This window comes from Tenrec ecaudatus, chromosome X, assembly GCF_050624435.1.
Source record: "Tenrec ecaudatus isolate mTenEca1 chromosome X, mTenEca1.hap1, whole genome shotgun sequence".
Classification (NCBI taxonomy): Eukaryota; Metazoa; Chordata; class Mammalia; order Afrosoricida; family Tenrecidae; genus Tenrec; species Tenrec ecaudatus.
Window position 1 is genome coordinate 57,754,592 of NC_134548.1, and position 13,444 is coordinate 57,768,035.

The 13,444-nt window shown below is 40.4% G+C and overlaps 1 protein-coding gene across 4 annotated transcripts in view; it reads right to left on the bottom strand.

The window, feature by feature from the left end:
- The window catches only part of IQSEC2 (IQ motif and Sec7 domain ArfGEF 2), a 105,002-nt gene that overhangs the window by 43,864 nt on the left and 47,694 nt on the right, over positions 1 to 13,444 (bottom strand). Inside the window, exons 1-2 of one of the 4 annotated variants that reach the window (XM_075538571.1) lie at positions 10,283 to 10,399; positions 8,313 to 8,408 (exon numbers count right to left, since the gene is read on the bottom strand). The exons of the other annotated variants lie outside the window; for them this stretch is intronic. Coding sequence (XP_075394686.1) covers positions 8,313 to 8,408; positions 10,283 to 10,308 — 122 coding nt within the window. The 5' untranslated portion in view covers positions 10,309 to 10,399. Of the gene's footprint in view, positions 1 to 8,312; positions 8,409 to 10,282; positions 10,400 to 13,444 lie in introns of those variants that run through there. 4 annotated transcript variants of the gene reach the window in all.

A 13,444-nucleotide genomic window follows, 5' to 3' on the forward strand; every position in this document is an offset into this window, starting at 1 on the left:
TCTTCTCGCTTCCCTCCTGTGATTACTATTTCCATTTGTCCTTTTTTATCCCTTCCATCTTCTGAGCTTTATTCCTGGACAAATGATGTCTTACAGTTAACTGCTCTAAGGGATGGGTGTTACTGTTCATTCTACATGCTAGTCTATTGTTGGCTGAAAATTGAACCATAAGAATGAGTTCAGTTCCAGGCCTGAAGAATGCTGACGGGTCGTGGTGTTGGGGGCCCTGCCAGTTTCCATTAGATCAGTAAACCGGTCTTTTTATGATTTTGAGCTTTGTTCCATTCCCCCCCTCCCCATTCTATCTAGTACTTTTAAATGTGATTCCATTCAGAGTGGTTGGCAGTGGTAGCCAGGCACCATTTAGTTCTTCTGGTCTCAGGGTTGTGAAGGTTGAGATTTATGTAGTCATTTAGTCCTTTGGACTAATTATTTCCATGCATCTTTGATTTTTTTCACTCTTCTTTACTCTGGATAGGAAGATACCTTACATCAACGGTTCTCAACCTGTGGGTCGCGACTCAGTTGGGAGTCGAACGACTTTTTCACAGGGGTTGCCCGATTCATAACAGTAACAAAATTATAGTTATGAAGTAGCAATGTAAATAATTTTATGGTTGGGGGAGGTCACCACAACATGAGGAACTGTATCACAGGTTCGTGGCATTAGGAAGACTGAGAACCACTGCCTTAGAAGAACACTTTGAAATCTTTTATTTTTTTAACTCGAAAAGTTGTAAAATCCCAGGTGCTACACACCAAAGTGGAACAATCTTGAGGGGAAGTGTAATGCCAAGTGACCTTGATGTCCCTCGCTACTTTAGTCCTAAGCCTTCAGCTCCATTGACTCATTCCCTGAAAGTATTTGGTTATGACTAAGAAGTTTACATAGCTTCGTCCATTGTTTTCTCTATTGCTCTATTATAAACATGAATGTATAGTACAGGCTAATACATATTATCTGGCATACTTATATATAATCATGAGTATAGTCCCTTTTGTCTACTCATTACTGTTTACCTTGCCTATCTATGTATCTACTTGTAGATTAATGTTTGCTATTACTGATAATGCAGGATTGTGTTTGTAATAGTATTTATTTACCTTTGTTGTCTGTAACTCTTGTGGATCTCTTCATGTCTTCCTTTTCCTTAGTGATATTGTGCTGATCTCCCCTTATTATACATTATATTTTCCTCCACCAAAATTAATACATGTGTATCGTCTAGTTAGTGATTTTCCTCTCCTTCCATCCTTAGTAACTGGTGAATAATGTTTTCACTGTGTGTAGACGTTTCTTTGATTTTTGGATGATAGTGGACTCACACAATACTTGTTTTCTTTGAATGACTTATGTCACTCACTATAATGTCCTCCACGTTCATCCACATTATGAGGTGTTTGGGGGATTCTTCATTATTCTTTTATGTTGCATCTTTGTATCTTTGTATTATAATATGTTTATCCATTCACTCATTGCTAGGCATGTAAGTTATATCCATTTCTTTGCTATTGTGAATAATGCTACAATTGACATGAGTATGCATATATATATATCTGTTTTTGTCCCGGATCGTATTTCTTTAGGATACATTTAATAGTGGAACTACTGCAGCAACTGTTATTTCTTGGATTTTAAACAATTTTATTGGGACATAAAATCCAACAGTTTAATCATATCAAGAAGAGTTGTACAATCATTTTATTAGGTCAAATGGTATTTCTATTTTTAACTTTTTTGGGGGGGGATTAAATGTTTTTTCAATCATTTTATTGGGGGCTCTTACAGCTTTTATCACAATTTCTACATATAGCTATTGTGTCATGCACATTTGTACATATGTTGCCACTATCATTTTCAAAACATTTTCTTTCTACTTGCGCCCGTAGTATACTTGAATCCTCATTTTATTTTTAGCCCTTTAACGGAAGCACCATACCATTTTCCATGGTAATTGCACCATATTACAAACCTACCAGCGATGTAAGAGAGCGCTAATCTTCCCAGACCCTTGCCAGCATTTGTTGTTTTCTACTTTGTTGTGTGTGTGTGGTTGTGTGTGTGTGTGTGTGTGTGTGTGTGTTAGTCACCTAATCTGGTGTCAATTTAAGGATTAAGAGTGTAGGGGTGGAGTCTAGGCTGTCAGTCTGGAGATAGCCAATGAGACTTCTGTAGGCGTGACCTTCTGAGAATTCTGGGAAATCTGGAACTTCCTCCTTAGAGGGGGAAGACACTTCTCTCTCTGCTACTCCCTGGGAGACATGGCAGCTGACAAGACATGGACCCACCCTGATGCAGAGAGCCCTGCCAGTGCTGAGATGTTTCCGATGCCACTGGATCCAGACTTTCTACCCACTGGCCTGTGATCTACATTTGGCATCATTGCATGTGTTTCGTGAGTCTGAAGAGGACTTTATAGATTGGTATCAGACATATGGGCTAAGATTGGATTTATGGACTTGATCTGGACTGGGCTGAGATGATTTCTCAATGTTCAATTGCTCTTGTATATAAATCTCTTTCTTATACAAATATGTGTGTCCATGGATTTGTTTCTCTAGTCTACCCAGACTAACACTGTGTGTGTGTGTGTGTGTGTGTTTCATTGTTGTTTTGATTTTTGTCTAATGGCTAATGGTCATGAACATTTCTTCCTGCATTTGTAGACTACTTGTCTCCTTTTATAAAGTGTTCATGTCCTCTGAATTGTATCTCTTTTTGTCCTTGAGGCATTATGCTTTTTATATATTTTTAACAGTCTCTTGTCAGCTATATAATTGCCAAACATTTCCCCCAATTTTTAGGCTTTTAAATTTTTTTAGTTTTAGAAAAGTCTTTTCATTTTCAGATGGTCCCAGTCATCTAGTTGATTTTCTGCTGTTTAGGTATTTTTGGTTATGCTTAAGACTATTTATAAATTATAGTTTGTAAGTTTGATCTTGTTTTTTTATTGATGAGCTTTATAATTTTAGGTTGTATATTTAGGTCTTTGATCCATCGTCATTTTTGTATACTGTGTAAAGTATGTTTCTCATTTACTTCTTTTTTCTGCAAATGGATATTCAGTTTTGATAGCACCACTTGTTAAAAAAAACTATCTCTTCCCCATTTATTTCATTTTTGACTTTTTGTCAAAGATCAGCAGTCTATGGGGGGGGGATTTACTTCTGGGTTCTCAATTCTGTTCCATTGGTTTATTTGTATAGTACCAGGTTGTTTTGACTACTGTACAATCAAGTAAGTGTGAGATCTTTATTTTGTTCTTTTTCTTCAATTGTGCTTTCTTATCCAGGGTCTCTTTCCTTTCCATATAAATTTATTGATTTGCTTTTCCCTCTCCTTAAAGAATGTTTGTAGTATATAGATCAAGATTGCTTTATGTCTGTAGATTACATTGGGTAATCACAATGTTAAATCTTCCTATCCATTACCATGGTTATGTTCTTCTAGTTGTGTAGATCTCCTATAACTTCTTATAGTCATATGTTTTGTAGTTTTCTTTTTATAAGTCTTTTGAATTTCTGGTTAGGTTTATTCCTAAGTACATTGTGTTTTGGGTAGCAATTATAAGTGGTATTGTTTATTTCCTTTTCAGAATTCTTTTTGTTGGTTTAAAGGAATCCAACTGAATTTTTAATGTTGATCTTGTACCTTGTCACTTTGCTGTATCTTTTGATTAGTTCCAGTAGTCCCCTTGCTTGGGCTCTGGAATTTTCTATGTATAAAATCATAGCATTTGAAAATAAGTATAGTATTACTTTTTCTTTAGATGTCTTTTATTTCCCTTTCTTGTCTTATTTCCCTGGTTTACTTCCAACATAATGTTGAGTAGAAGTGGTTTCTGTTCACAAGGAGAATGCTTTCAATTTTTTCTCTATTGGCAATTACGTTGACTCTTGGTTTTGTGTATGTGCCCATAATTTCTAAAAATTGTAATATGAATGAACTGTAGAATGGTATGAACTATTGAATGGTATGTAATATGAATGAACTATTGAATGGTATGAGTATATCCTATTAAATGTTTTTTTAATTGTAACAATTTTACTGACATCATTCACATACATACAGCCCAGTAGTTTAAAATAGCAAAAGAGTTGTGTAATCATCACTACAATTAATTTTAGAACATTTTCTTCTCTCTTGTACTTATTATTATTAGCTCCCCATCCTCCACCACCATCTTCTCTGCCATAACCCCAAGAAACTATTAATCCAGTTACTGTCTCTATAGTTATACCTATCCTGGATTTCATACTTAGAAAACCATACAAAAGAATCCCAATAACAATTAACAAAATAAAACAGAAAAATTTCAGTTGACAAGGTAACTGAAAATAATTTTAAAGGATTAGAATAAATTTAAAATGGGTCAAAGAATAGAACAAATGATAAAGTATTAAATTGTGACCTAGCTACATCTACATTAGTCCACTTTCCAATATACTCTGTCTGATGCCAGGGCTCTTCACAGCTCTGTGCAATGGTCAGAGGGGGGTTTGGACTTTCACTGTCATCTACAATCTCCTGCAAACTGGGTGTTCAGAATTTAAGCTCTAATCCCATTCCTTCCTCAGGGATGGGATTTTATGATTTACAATCCTTAGATCACACAAGCTGGTGTGCACCTTCTACTATCACCTCACTTGTTTTAAGACAAGCCTTTAAGACCCCAGACACTATTATTCCTGAAAGCTGTATATTCCCTTAATTATTATGAGGAACTTCCATTCCTACTTTGCTAAGAATTTTTATCAGCAATAGGTTTGACATTTTATCAAATATTTTTTCTGCATCAATTGATATGACCATGTAGTGATTTTCTTTTGTTTTATTTATGAAGTGGATTACTGATTTTACTAGTGGTAAGCCATCCTTGCATACCTGGTATGAATCTCACTTGGTCATGGTTTTTGACTATGCAGCAGAGTTATGACTGAGCAGATTTTTTTTAACGTTGCTGTTCAAGTAGGGGAAGGTTCAAACTTGGAGCCTTTTGACAATCAAAGTAGTGCTGTACACACACACGTTGTTGGATACTATTGGCTAGGACTTTACCAAGTATTTTTTAGATTCATGTTCATGAGGCTATTGATTAATCTTTAATTTTTTTAATGATGTCTTTGCCTGGCTTTGGTGTCAGGGTTATTCTTGCTTCATAAGATGAATTAGAGAGTATTCCTCCCTTTTCTGTGTTCTGGAATAGTTTGAGTAGAATTGATGTTTTTGATTGTTTGGTAGAATCACCATTGATGCTGTCTATACTAGGACTTTTTTGGTTGGATGTCAATTGATTTCTTGACTGCTGCTTCCATGGACATTGCTGATCTAAGAAAAGTGAAATCCAATCATCTACTTTGATTTCTTAGTCATTTATCATGATGTTTTTATTGGTCCTGTGTAAGGATTATGTTGTGACATAATCATACTGAAAGCTATAAACCTTCATCAGTAAATACTTTAAGTCATGTTCATTTTCAGCAAGTAAAGTTGTGTCATTTGTTATGTCATTTGAGTTTAATAGAGATTTGTCTAGTACTTCTCTGTTACATTTGATGATGGTCTTTGTTTCTAGTCATTTATTTGTACCAAATTAAGATGTTTTTGGTGATTCCTAAATTACAATACTAGTTATTTATTGCTACATAACAAATCATCCTAATGTAGCAAGAGATAAGTAATATACGAAGAGTATCTTTTAAAATACTAGGTATTTAAAATCTTTTTAAATACCTAGGAGGACTGGGTATTTAATTTTATTAATAGCTTTTTGGGATATCTATAATATATAATACATTACAACAATAGATGTACTAATGTCGACCAATGCTTGGACTCCTAGGACATATCCTAATTTGACCTGATACATTTTCTTTTAATACACTGATAGATTTAGTTTTCTAATATTTTATTTTACATTGTTGTTTACTTAATATGTAGCCAGAGATTCCATACTAGGCCTGGCTCCATTTTTCCCCAAATCATTTCATTATGAGATAATCCAAACATCATACCATTACATAGTTTAATCATGTCAAGCAGTGCTCTACAATCGCTACCACAATCAGTTTCAAAATGGTTCCATTCCTTAAAAGCAAATTTTAACCATCTTCACTTTTCCCCCCCTCTGCTTACTGGTCTATTCAGGCCCTCTGCCGCTCCTTAAATCACTTTGATAATTTAAATTTCCTAGAAAACCACCCATTTCATCTAACTTTTCACATTGGTATAAAAAGATACATTTTCCTGTGATTGAAAAAAGTCTCCTCGGGATCTGTGGTTAAATGCTCTTCTTCAACTCTTTTGTATTTTCTGGGGTTTTTTTCTCAGCCATATCTCTGGAGGATAGTCCATCTAGTTTAATGACCTTTTAAAAGACTACCGCTTTATCAAATTCCTGGGTTTTATCTCGTTAATTTCTGATCTTATCTCTGTTGGTGTTGTTAGGTGCTGTTGAGTTGGTCTGACTCATAGTGACCCTAAGTATAACAGAAAGAAACACCGTTTGGTTCTGTGCCATTCTTATAATTATTGTTATGTTTGAGCCAATTCTTGCAGCCATCCATATCCTTGAGGATCTCTCTCTGTCTTTCCTGTCTCCCTACTTTACCAAGCATGATGTCCTTTTCCAGGAACTGATCTTTCCTAATAACATGTCCAAAGCAAGAGCAATGAAATCTCATCATCCTTGCTTCTAACAAGCATTCTGATTATACTGCTTCCAAGACAGATTTGTTTGTTCTTCTGTCAGCCCCCTGTATTTTCAATATTTTTGCCAATACCATAATTCCAACGCATCAATTCTTTTACAGTCTTCCTTATTCACTATCTAACTTTCATATGCATATAAAGCAATTGAAAATACCATGGTTTGAATAAGGGACTTGAATAATAGTCCTCAAAGTGACACTCTTTAGCTTTAACACTTTAAAGAGATCTTATGCAGCAGATTTGCCCAAATGCAATACGTTGTTTGATTTCTTGATTGCTGCTTCCATGGACATTGACTGTGGAACCAAGCAAATTGAAATCTTGGACAACATTGATCTTTCTCCATTTATCATGATACTGTCTAGTGAGACTTTTTTGTTTTCTTTACATTGGGTTGCAATCCATACTGAAAGTTGCTGTCCTTGATCTTCATCAGCAAGTGCTTCAAATCCTCCTCCCTTTCAGCAAACAAGGCTGTGCCATCTGCATATCATAGGTGGTTAATAAGTCTTCCTCCAATATCCCATTCTTCTTCATGTAGTCCAGCTTCTCAGATTATTTGCCCAGCACACATATTGAATAAGTATGGTGAATGTATACAACCCCAATGTATACCTTTTCTTATTTTAAACCATGTAGTATTCCAGTACAGTAATTACGTTTATACTCTGGTTTCTCTTCAGAGATCATATAGTAATTACTTTATCCTACTTTCTTCTGGAAGTTCTTTTTCTAGCTTCTTGAGTAAAATAATTAGTTCATTTAATTTAAAATGCCTTGTTCTCTAAGAAAATCATTTAAGACTACAAATTTTCCTCAGCTATAACCCACAGGTAATTAATTGTATGTTGTATTCTCACTATCACTTATTCTAAATGATCCATAAGTTACATTCTTTTTATTTAGTCATTTTATTGGGGGCTCATACAACTCTTATCACAATCCATACATTCATCCATTGTGTCAAGTACTTGTGTACATTTGTTGCCATCATTCTCCAAACATTTGCTTTCTACTTGAGCCCTTAAGTTATATTCTTATTTCATCTCTGACACAATTACTTTTAAACTTCCAAATGGTGAGCTAGATTTTTGTTTTTCTTAATATTTAATTTTATCATATTTTAATTTTATTGTATTATAATTGTAAAATGTATTTTCTAATTAATTTGGAAATTATAGTGTTCTCCAAAGATGTGGGCAGATTGTTGCCCTATGCCTAAACATCTCTCCCCTCTTATCCCACAGGAAAACTTTTGCTTACCCTTCAAAACAGCTCAAATATCACATATTCTAGAAATCCCATCTTGACCACAGTTCCTCTCTCTTCCTGATTGTATCCCAACCTTCCAACCACTCCTACCCTTTAAGACAAGTATCAAGGGAAAGATATTTTTAAGGAAGCACAAACTACAAACAAATTCTAAATGCCCTCTTTCGTTTCCTTACCCGATCCCTCAGACACCCTCCTCATACACTCAGACACCCATTCCACAATCACACCAGGGGCTACAGGGAAATTGGGGATGAGGGCTGGCAATAATATTGCATATTTGAATGGGAGGGTGAGGAGTTGGGGGAGAGATTGGTCTAGCTCTTACCTGCTCTCTGCCAGCCTGCCTGAGGGGGTAAGCTTCATGGAGTCAAGGACCTGAGTAGGACAGCAATACTGGTGTAGAGTATGAGACGCTGTGGACCTGAGAGACAGTGAGAGACAGAGAGAGAGAGACAGAGAGAGAGAGACAGGGAGGGAGGGAAGAGACAGGGTGGGGAATGAGGACAAGGAGGTGAGAGATAGTGGAGGAGGAGGAAAGGGGAGATTGGGAGGAATGGGTATTAGAGGTAGGACATGGAAGAAGGAATTGGAGGCAGGGAGGGAGAGAAGAAAAAGGGGGGATAAAGGAAGGAGGGAGGGAGGGAGAGAGAGGGAGGGAAGGAAGGAAGGAAGGAAGGAAGGAAGGAAGGAAGGAAGGAAGGAAGGAAGGAAGAAAAAAGGGGAAAAAAACCACAAAGTCAAGAAAGAGAGGACGGCACTCAAACCACAAACAGAACACAATGACAACAAGGGGCAGCAGAAACAAAAAAGCCAGGCTGAGCCTCTTGTGTTCCAGGTGACTCCGTGGGAACCTCAGCCACGGAGACATTGGGACACCACAGCAGGGAAGGGGGAAGGAAGCCCTCCTCACACCAGACGCCACATGGGAAGGGAAAAGAGGAAGGAAAGAGAGGTATGAAAGAAATAGGGGAAAGATGTGTGTTGGAATGGGTGGGAGGGTCTCTTTTAGAGAGCCCCTCACAGGAAGGGAGGTAGGGGTGGAGAGAGAAAAGTCTCTGGGGTCAAAGAAGGAGAAGAACCCAGGGCAGGGGCCTGAAGGACACACAGAAGAAGGGAAGGCAGAGAGAAAGAAACCAAAAGAGACAAGGAAAAGGTGAAACAGTAAAGAGAGAGAGTCAAACAGAAAAAGTGTGAGACAAAAGACACAGAGAGGACACAGGGAGAGGTAGAGAGTACCAGAGCAGAGGAAGGCGATGGCGGAGGAGAGCTCACAAGGCCTCAGTGGTCTTGGTGACAGGATGGGACTCAGGACTGAGTGTGTGGGTAGGGCCCAGCAGAGCAGGTGTTTGCTTCACAGGCCAATGCTGTGCCCCCAACCCAGGGAAGGACCCACAGTCCATTCCCAGTGCTGTGCCCCTACCCACAGAATAGGGTCCAAAGGCTTCTCTGCCTCCTACTTGCCGTGATTAAAGTCCAAAGGATAGGAGGGAGAGCGGGAAGAAGGAGGAACAGTAGGGTAGTGAGGCTGAGGGCCTGGTCCCTGCTCTGCCTAGCACAGAACAGAAGCTAGGGTCACATTGGTCAGCCAGAGCCAAGACTAGCTGGAAGCAGAGCTGGGCTCTCCAGGCTAGCCCATACCTGTCCCTCCATAAGTCCCAGAAGTCAGTTACCAGCCAGGACCTGGCCATTCAAGAGCCCAAGTAAAGGCCAGGAGATGTGGCTGTAGATCAGGTCAGCTGACCACTAGCTCACTTGTTATAAATTTGAAGATGTCCAAAGCCTAGACCAATCCAGAGAATCTCTGAATCTGGCCTTCCTCTTATCAGACACTGAAATCGTCATCCTCACCAGAGCAACCGTTTGTCTCAAGCACTGTCTATATGCAAGTCACAAGCCCAAGGCCTTTACTTGCTAGTTCAAGTATCTAAGGCTTAGAGACCCTTAGGCTTCTGGAATACTGCTTTCAGAAAATCTCAGTGGCTGCACAGAAGCTGGGAGCCCTGTAGTGCTGAGCCAGGCTGGCACACCAGGACAGTTGCCAATCTCACCCTGTCACAGGCCACAGGCTGCGCTATTCAGGGATTCAGGACCCTTACAGAGCTGGGCAACCAGATGTCCATGAGCTCGCCCACTTGATCTGGTTCCTTCCCCCTAAAGCCAAAGGCCTCCCAGAGTCTAAGCGGAGAGCCAGGAACCAGGAAGCCAGGAGGCTGCTCAATCAGTAGCCCAGGAACTAACAGGGTCCAGGCTTAGGCAGGAAGGGAGGAGTCAAGCTGCTGGGGTCCTGGTTCTTACCTGCTGCTCCTCCCGGAGGTCTCCATGAGTCTGGACCCTGCCCCCCAGGCCAGTTCAGTGCCTCCACCGTGTCACCACCCCCTCCTCCTCAGCCCTTCCCTAGGAGGAACCGAGGAGGCGGGGCAAGGCCAACTGGGCTGCGGGCCAGACTGCAACTAGAAACTTTGCTCCTTCCCCTGCTCTACCAGGAGGGCAGGGCGTAGTAAAAGGAAGACACTTTGCAAGCTCGCAGCTACTCCTCTGAACCAGACTCCATGCTGGTTCCCTAGGTGGACCTCCACTGGAATCTTCCCAACCACACTGTCAAGTATTAGCCCTCTTATCCTGAGGAGAAAATTGACATCGAGAGAGGTTAAGTTATTTGGTTGAACTCTGTCATGTTGCTGCTTTGTAAATACAGTTCAATAGATGCTTTTCACAAACATTCTTGATTTCAGCATAGTTAACAAGACTGTTAGAGAGTTGTTCTGGAATGACCCATATCAAGTAAAATTCAGATGATCCATTTGGCAATATCAAGATGGGGCTCTGTTTTTACCATTGCAATAAGCTTATATTGTTTACTGGACTGGCTATGAGAAATGCTCCTTGAAGAAAAAAAAAGCAAAAGGCAGGAGAAATATCACTCACTTTTACAAGGCTGCTCTTCAGAGGAATTTGCCAAAGGCTGCTTTTATAAATTGGGAAAAAGAGGCCCGGAGAGGGAAAAAGTCTTACTTTAACTTCAAATGGAGAGTCAAACTAGAATGCCCTGATTCTCCACCTACCACACTAGTCTCCCTGTCCTTGATATGGGTAAGCCTGGAGAAAGGAGAGAATTTTTAGGATCTGAAGGACTCAAGAGTTTCTGAAGAGAATCGGAGATTCAGCTCAGAGAGCACCTGTCTTTTCACAGCCCAGACCCCTGACTGTCCTGAGCAGAAGGCAGCCCAGAAAGGGGCCAAGGGCCACTGATCTAGAAGGAATAGGAGCTGACAGGCAATAAGCCAGCCTTCCTGCCTCCCTACTAGGGCAGTTGATTCCCCTCAAGAAAGCCAAATATGCTAAGAGAGCTAGCCCTCTGGAGCACGGCAAAGTTGGCATGTATTGGTCCTTTGTGGCCTCGTTTTACTCTCTGTACACAACCCAAAGCCATGATCCCCGGGGCCCTGGACTGAATGTCTACTTTTTCTGTTTTCATTGAGCAACTACCCTAACTCCCTCCGCAGCTTCATTCTTGTGCACATCTGCATTTAGTGCCCTTTAAGTCCTGTCTTTGGCTCAGACCTTCCTCTGAGACTGGTAGGAGTCGAGAGACAGAGATCCTTCTTCTGGACCTAAGGCTGATGTTGGGTGACCTCGGACAAGTTCTGTCCTCTCTCTGGTGAGACAGAAAACCTAAACATTTGTGTCTAGTATTTCTGGTTAGCTCTGGGCACACTGCTTTAGGACTCCTAGGCTTAGATTGTGAAAGAGGAGCAGCAATCCCTACCTCATAGGTTCTTGTAAGGATTCAGTGAGACAAAGTGTACGTGATGAAGAGTTTGAACCTTTCTCCCAGGAAGCTAGGGTAGAAGGACAGGTGGAGGAAATGTTTCAGGGATGGAAGCCTATTAAGAAACTATTCCTTAATCTGTAGCCACTCTTGGAATTCAGACATAGCTTGGCATTTTGAGAAGACTTGTCAGAAACCCCACTAGGGGCTGAAGGAAAGAAAGATTGACCATATGTTTGTGAAAATAATGCATTTGTTATACATTTTTAACCAACCATGCAACCTCCTCACACTGAGTTTTCCTAAACATGCTGTGGAATTATGTTTGTGGGCATGTTATCTTTGGAAAAATACAGTAAGTATGAAGAGCCTCACTCAGTTATTCTACAAATCCTGTATACCAGGCACTGTGTCAGCTGTTATGTACAACAGTGCCTAAAGGTAGAATATCTTGTTCTCATTGAGAAGAGATCACCAAAATGTAGGAATAGCAAGCGGGTAACACTCCCGGCTGAGGTCACAACTTGGGTAAAGGACGTGGGGTGGAATTTCTAAGAACTACAAAGAGACCGATGTGGCTGAGCGGAGAGAGGAGAGAGGAGAGACTGGAGAAGTAGACTTGTGTTGTGCTTGGTTATGCTCAGTCTTAGAGGCCACAATAAGAAAGAGTTTCAGTATTTATGCTAGGAGTGACTTAGAAGTCTGTAGTTCATGGAGAGACACTGGGGAGGATGTCTCTGAAGGCTCTGAAATGATATGAAAAATGTTCATTAGTAAGAGCACATTCTGAGATAAACATCAGTTTGTGACCCCAATGGGCTCAGGAATCTCCTTATATAATTCCATTAATTAGGTGCCTACCATAAGCTAAATGGGAAGCATCCTAGAACTTTCTGTGAGCTAGTTACTACTGCCCATACTTCCAGCTGGTCTCAGCCTTCCTTCTATCTTCAAACTGTGTTCCACTCGTACAGAACAAGTTGCAATTCTCAGTCACACACTGAAGATCCATGCCTCATCTTTGTGTGTGCTGTCCCTGGGCATTATCCCCAACCCCTGCCCCCCACCTCCCTACCAGACAAACTCCTCATCCTTATTCAAAAGTCAGCTCAAGAGTTGTGCCCTCTGGGACTTGCCCTGCCCTATTCACTATGTGTTCCTGTCAGCCAGCATTATTCATATTGTCTGTTCACGTGTTTTTTTCTTCTTCTTGAACGTGAGCTCTCTGTGCCTTGTCCTAGTCATATCAATGTTCCCACGATCCAGCACAGTGTTATCTAGCTAATCTAGATAATCACAGTAAATGGTGGGAGATGATACACACTGATGCAAAGGCTGTAAGATGGGCTGGTGGACAGTAGAGGGCACTGTGGCTCCTGGAATACTGGACCAGAAGCTAGCTGGTCGGGTTCCTTAGGACAAGGTAAACAAAAGTCTCCAGGAAACTGGGAAGCATGGAAACTGCTCCTGGGTCCAACAGCTCCTCTGCTTTATGCCCAACTGCTGGGGCTCCAAGTCCAGCCTGCCAATTTCCATTCTGCCCCCTTTCCGGACTATCTCTTATGATAGCCCGGTCTTAATGAAGATACAGCTTTAGTTCTCCACAAATATGAGTACCAAACATCCCTTCTCTTACAAAGTGTGTATATGTAGTTTTACTGTTGTTCTGCCTGGTCCTCTCCCAGTCA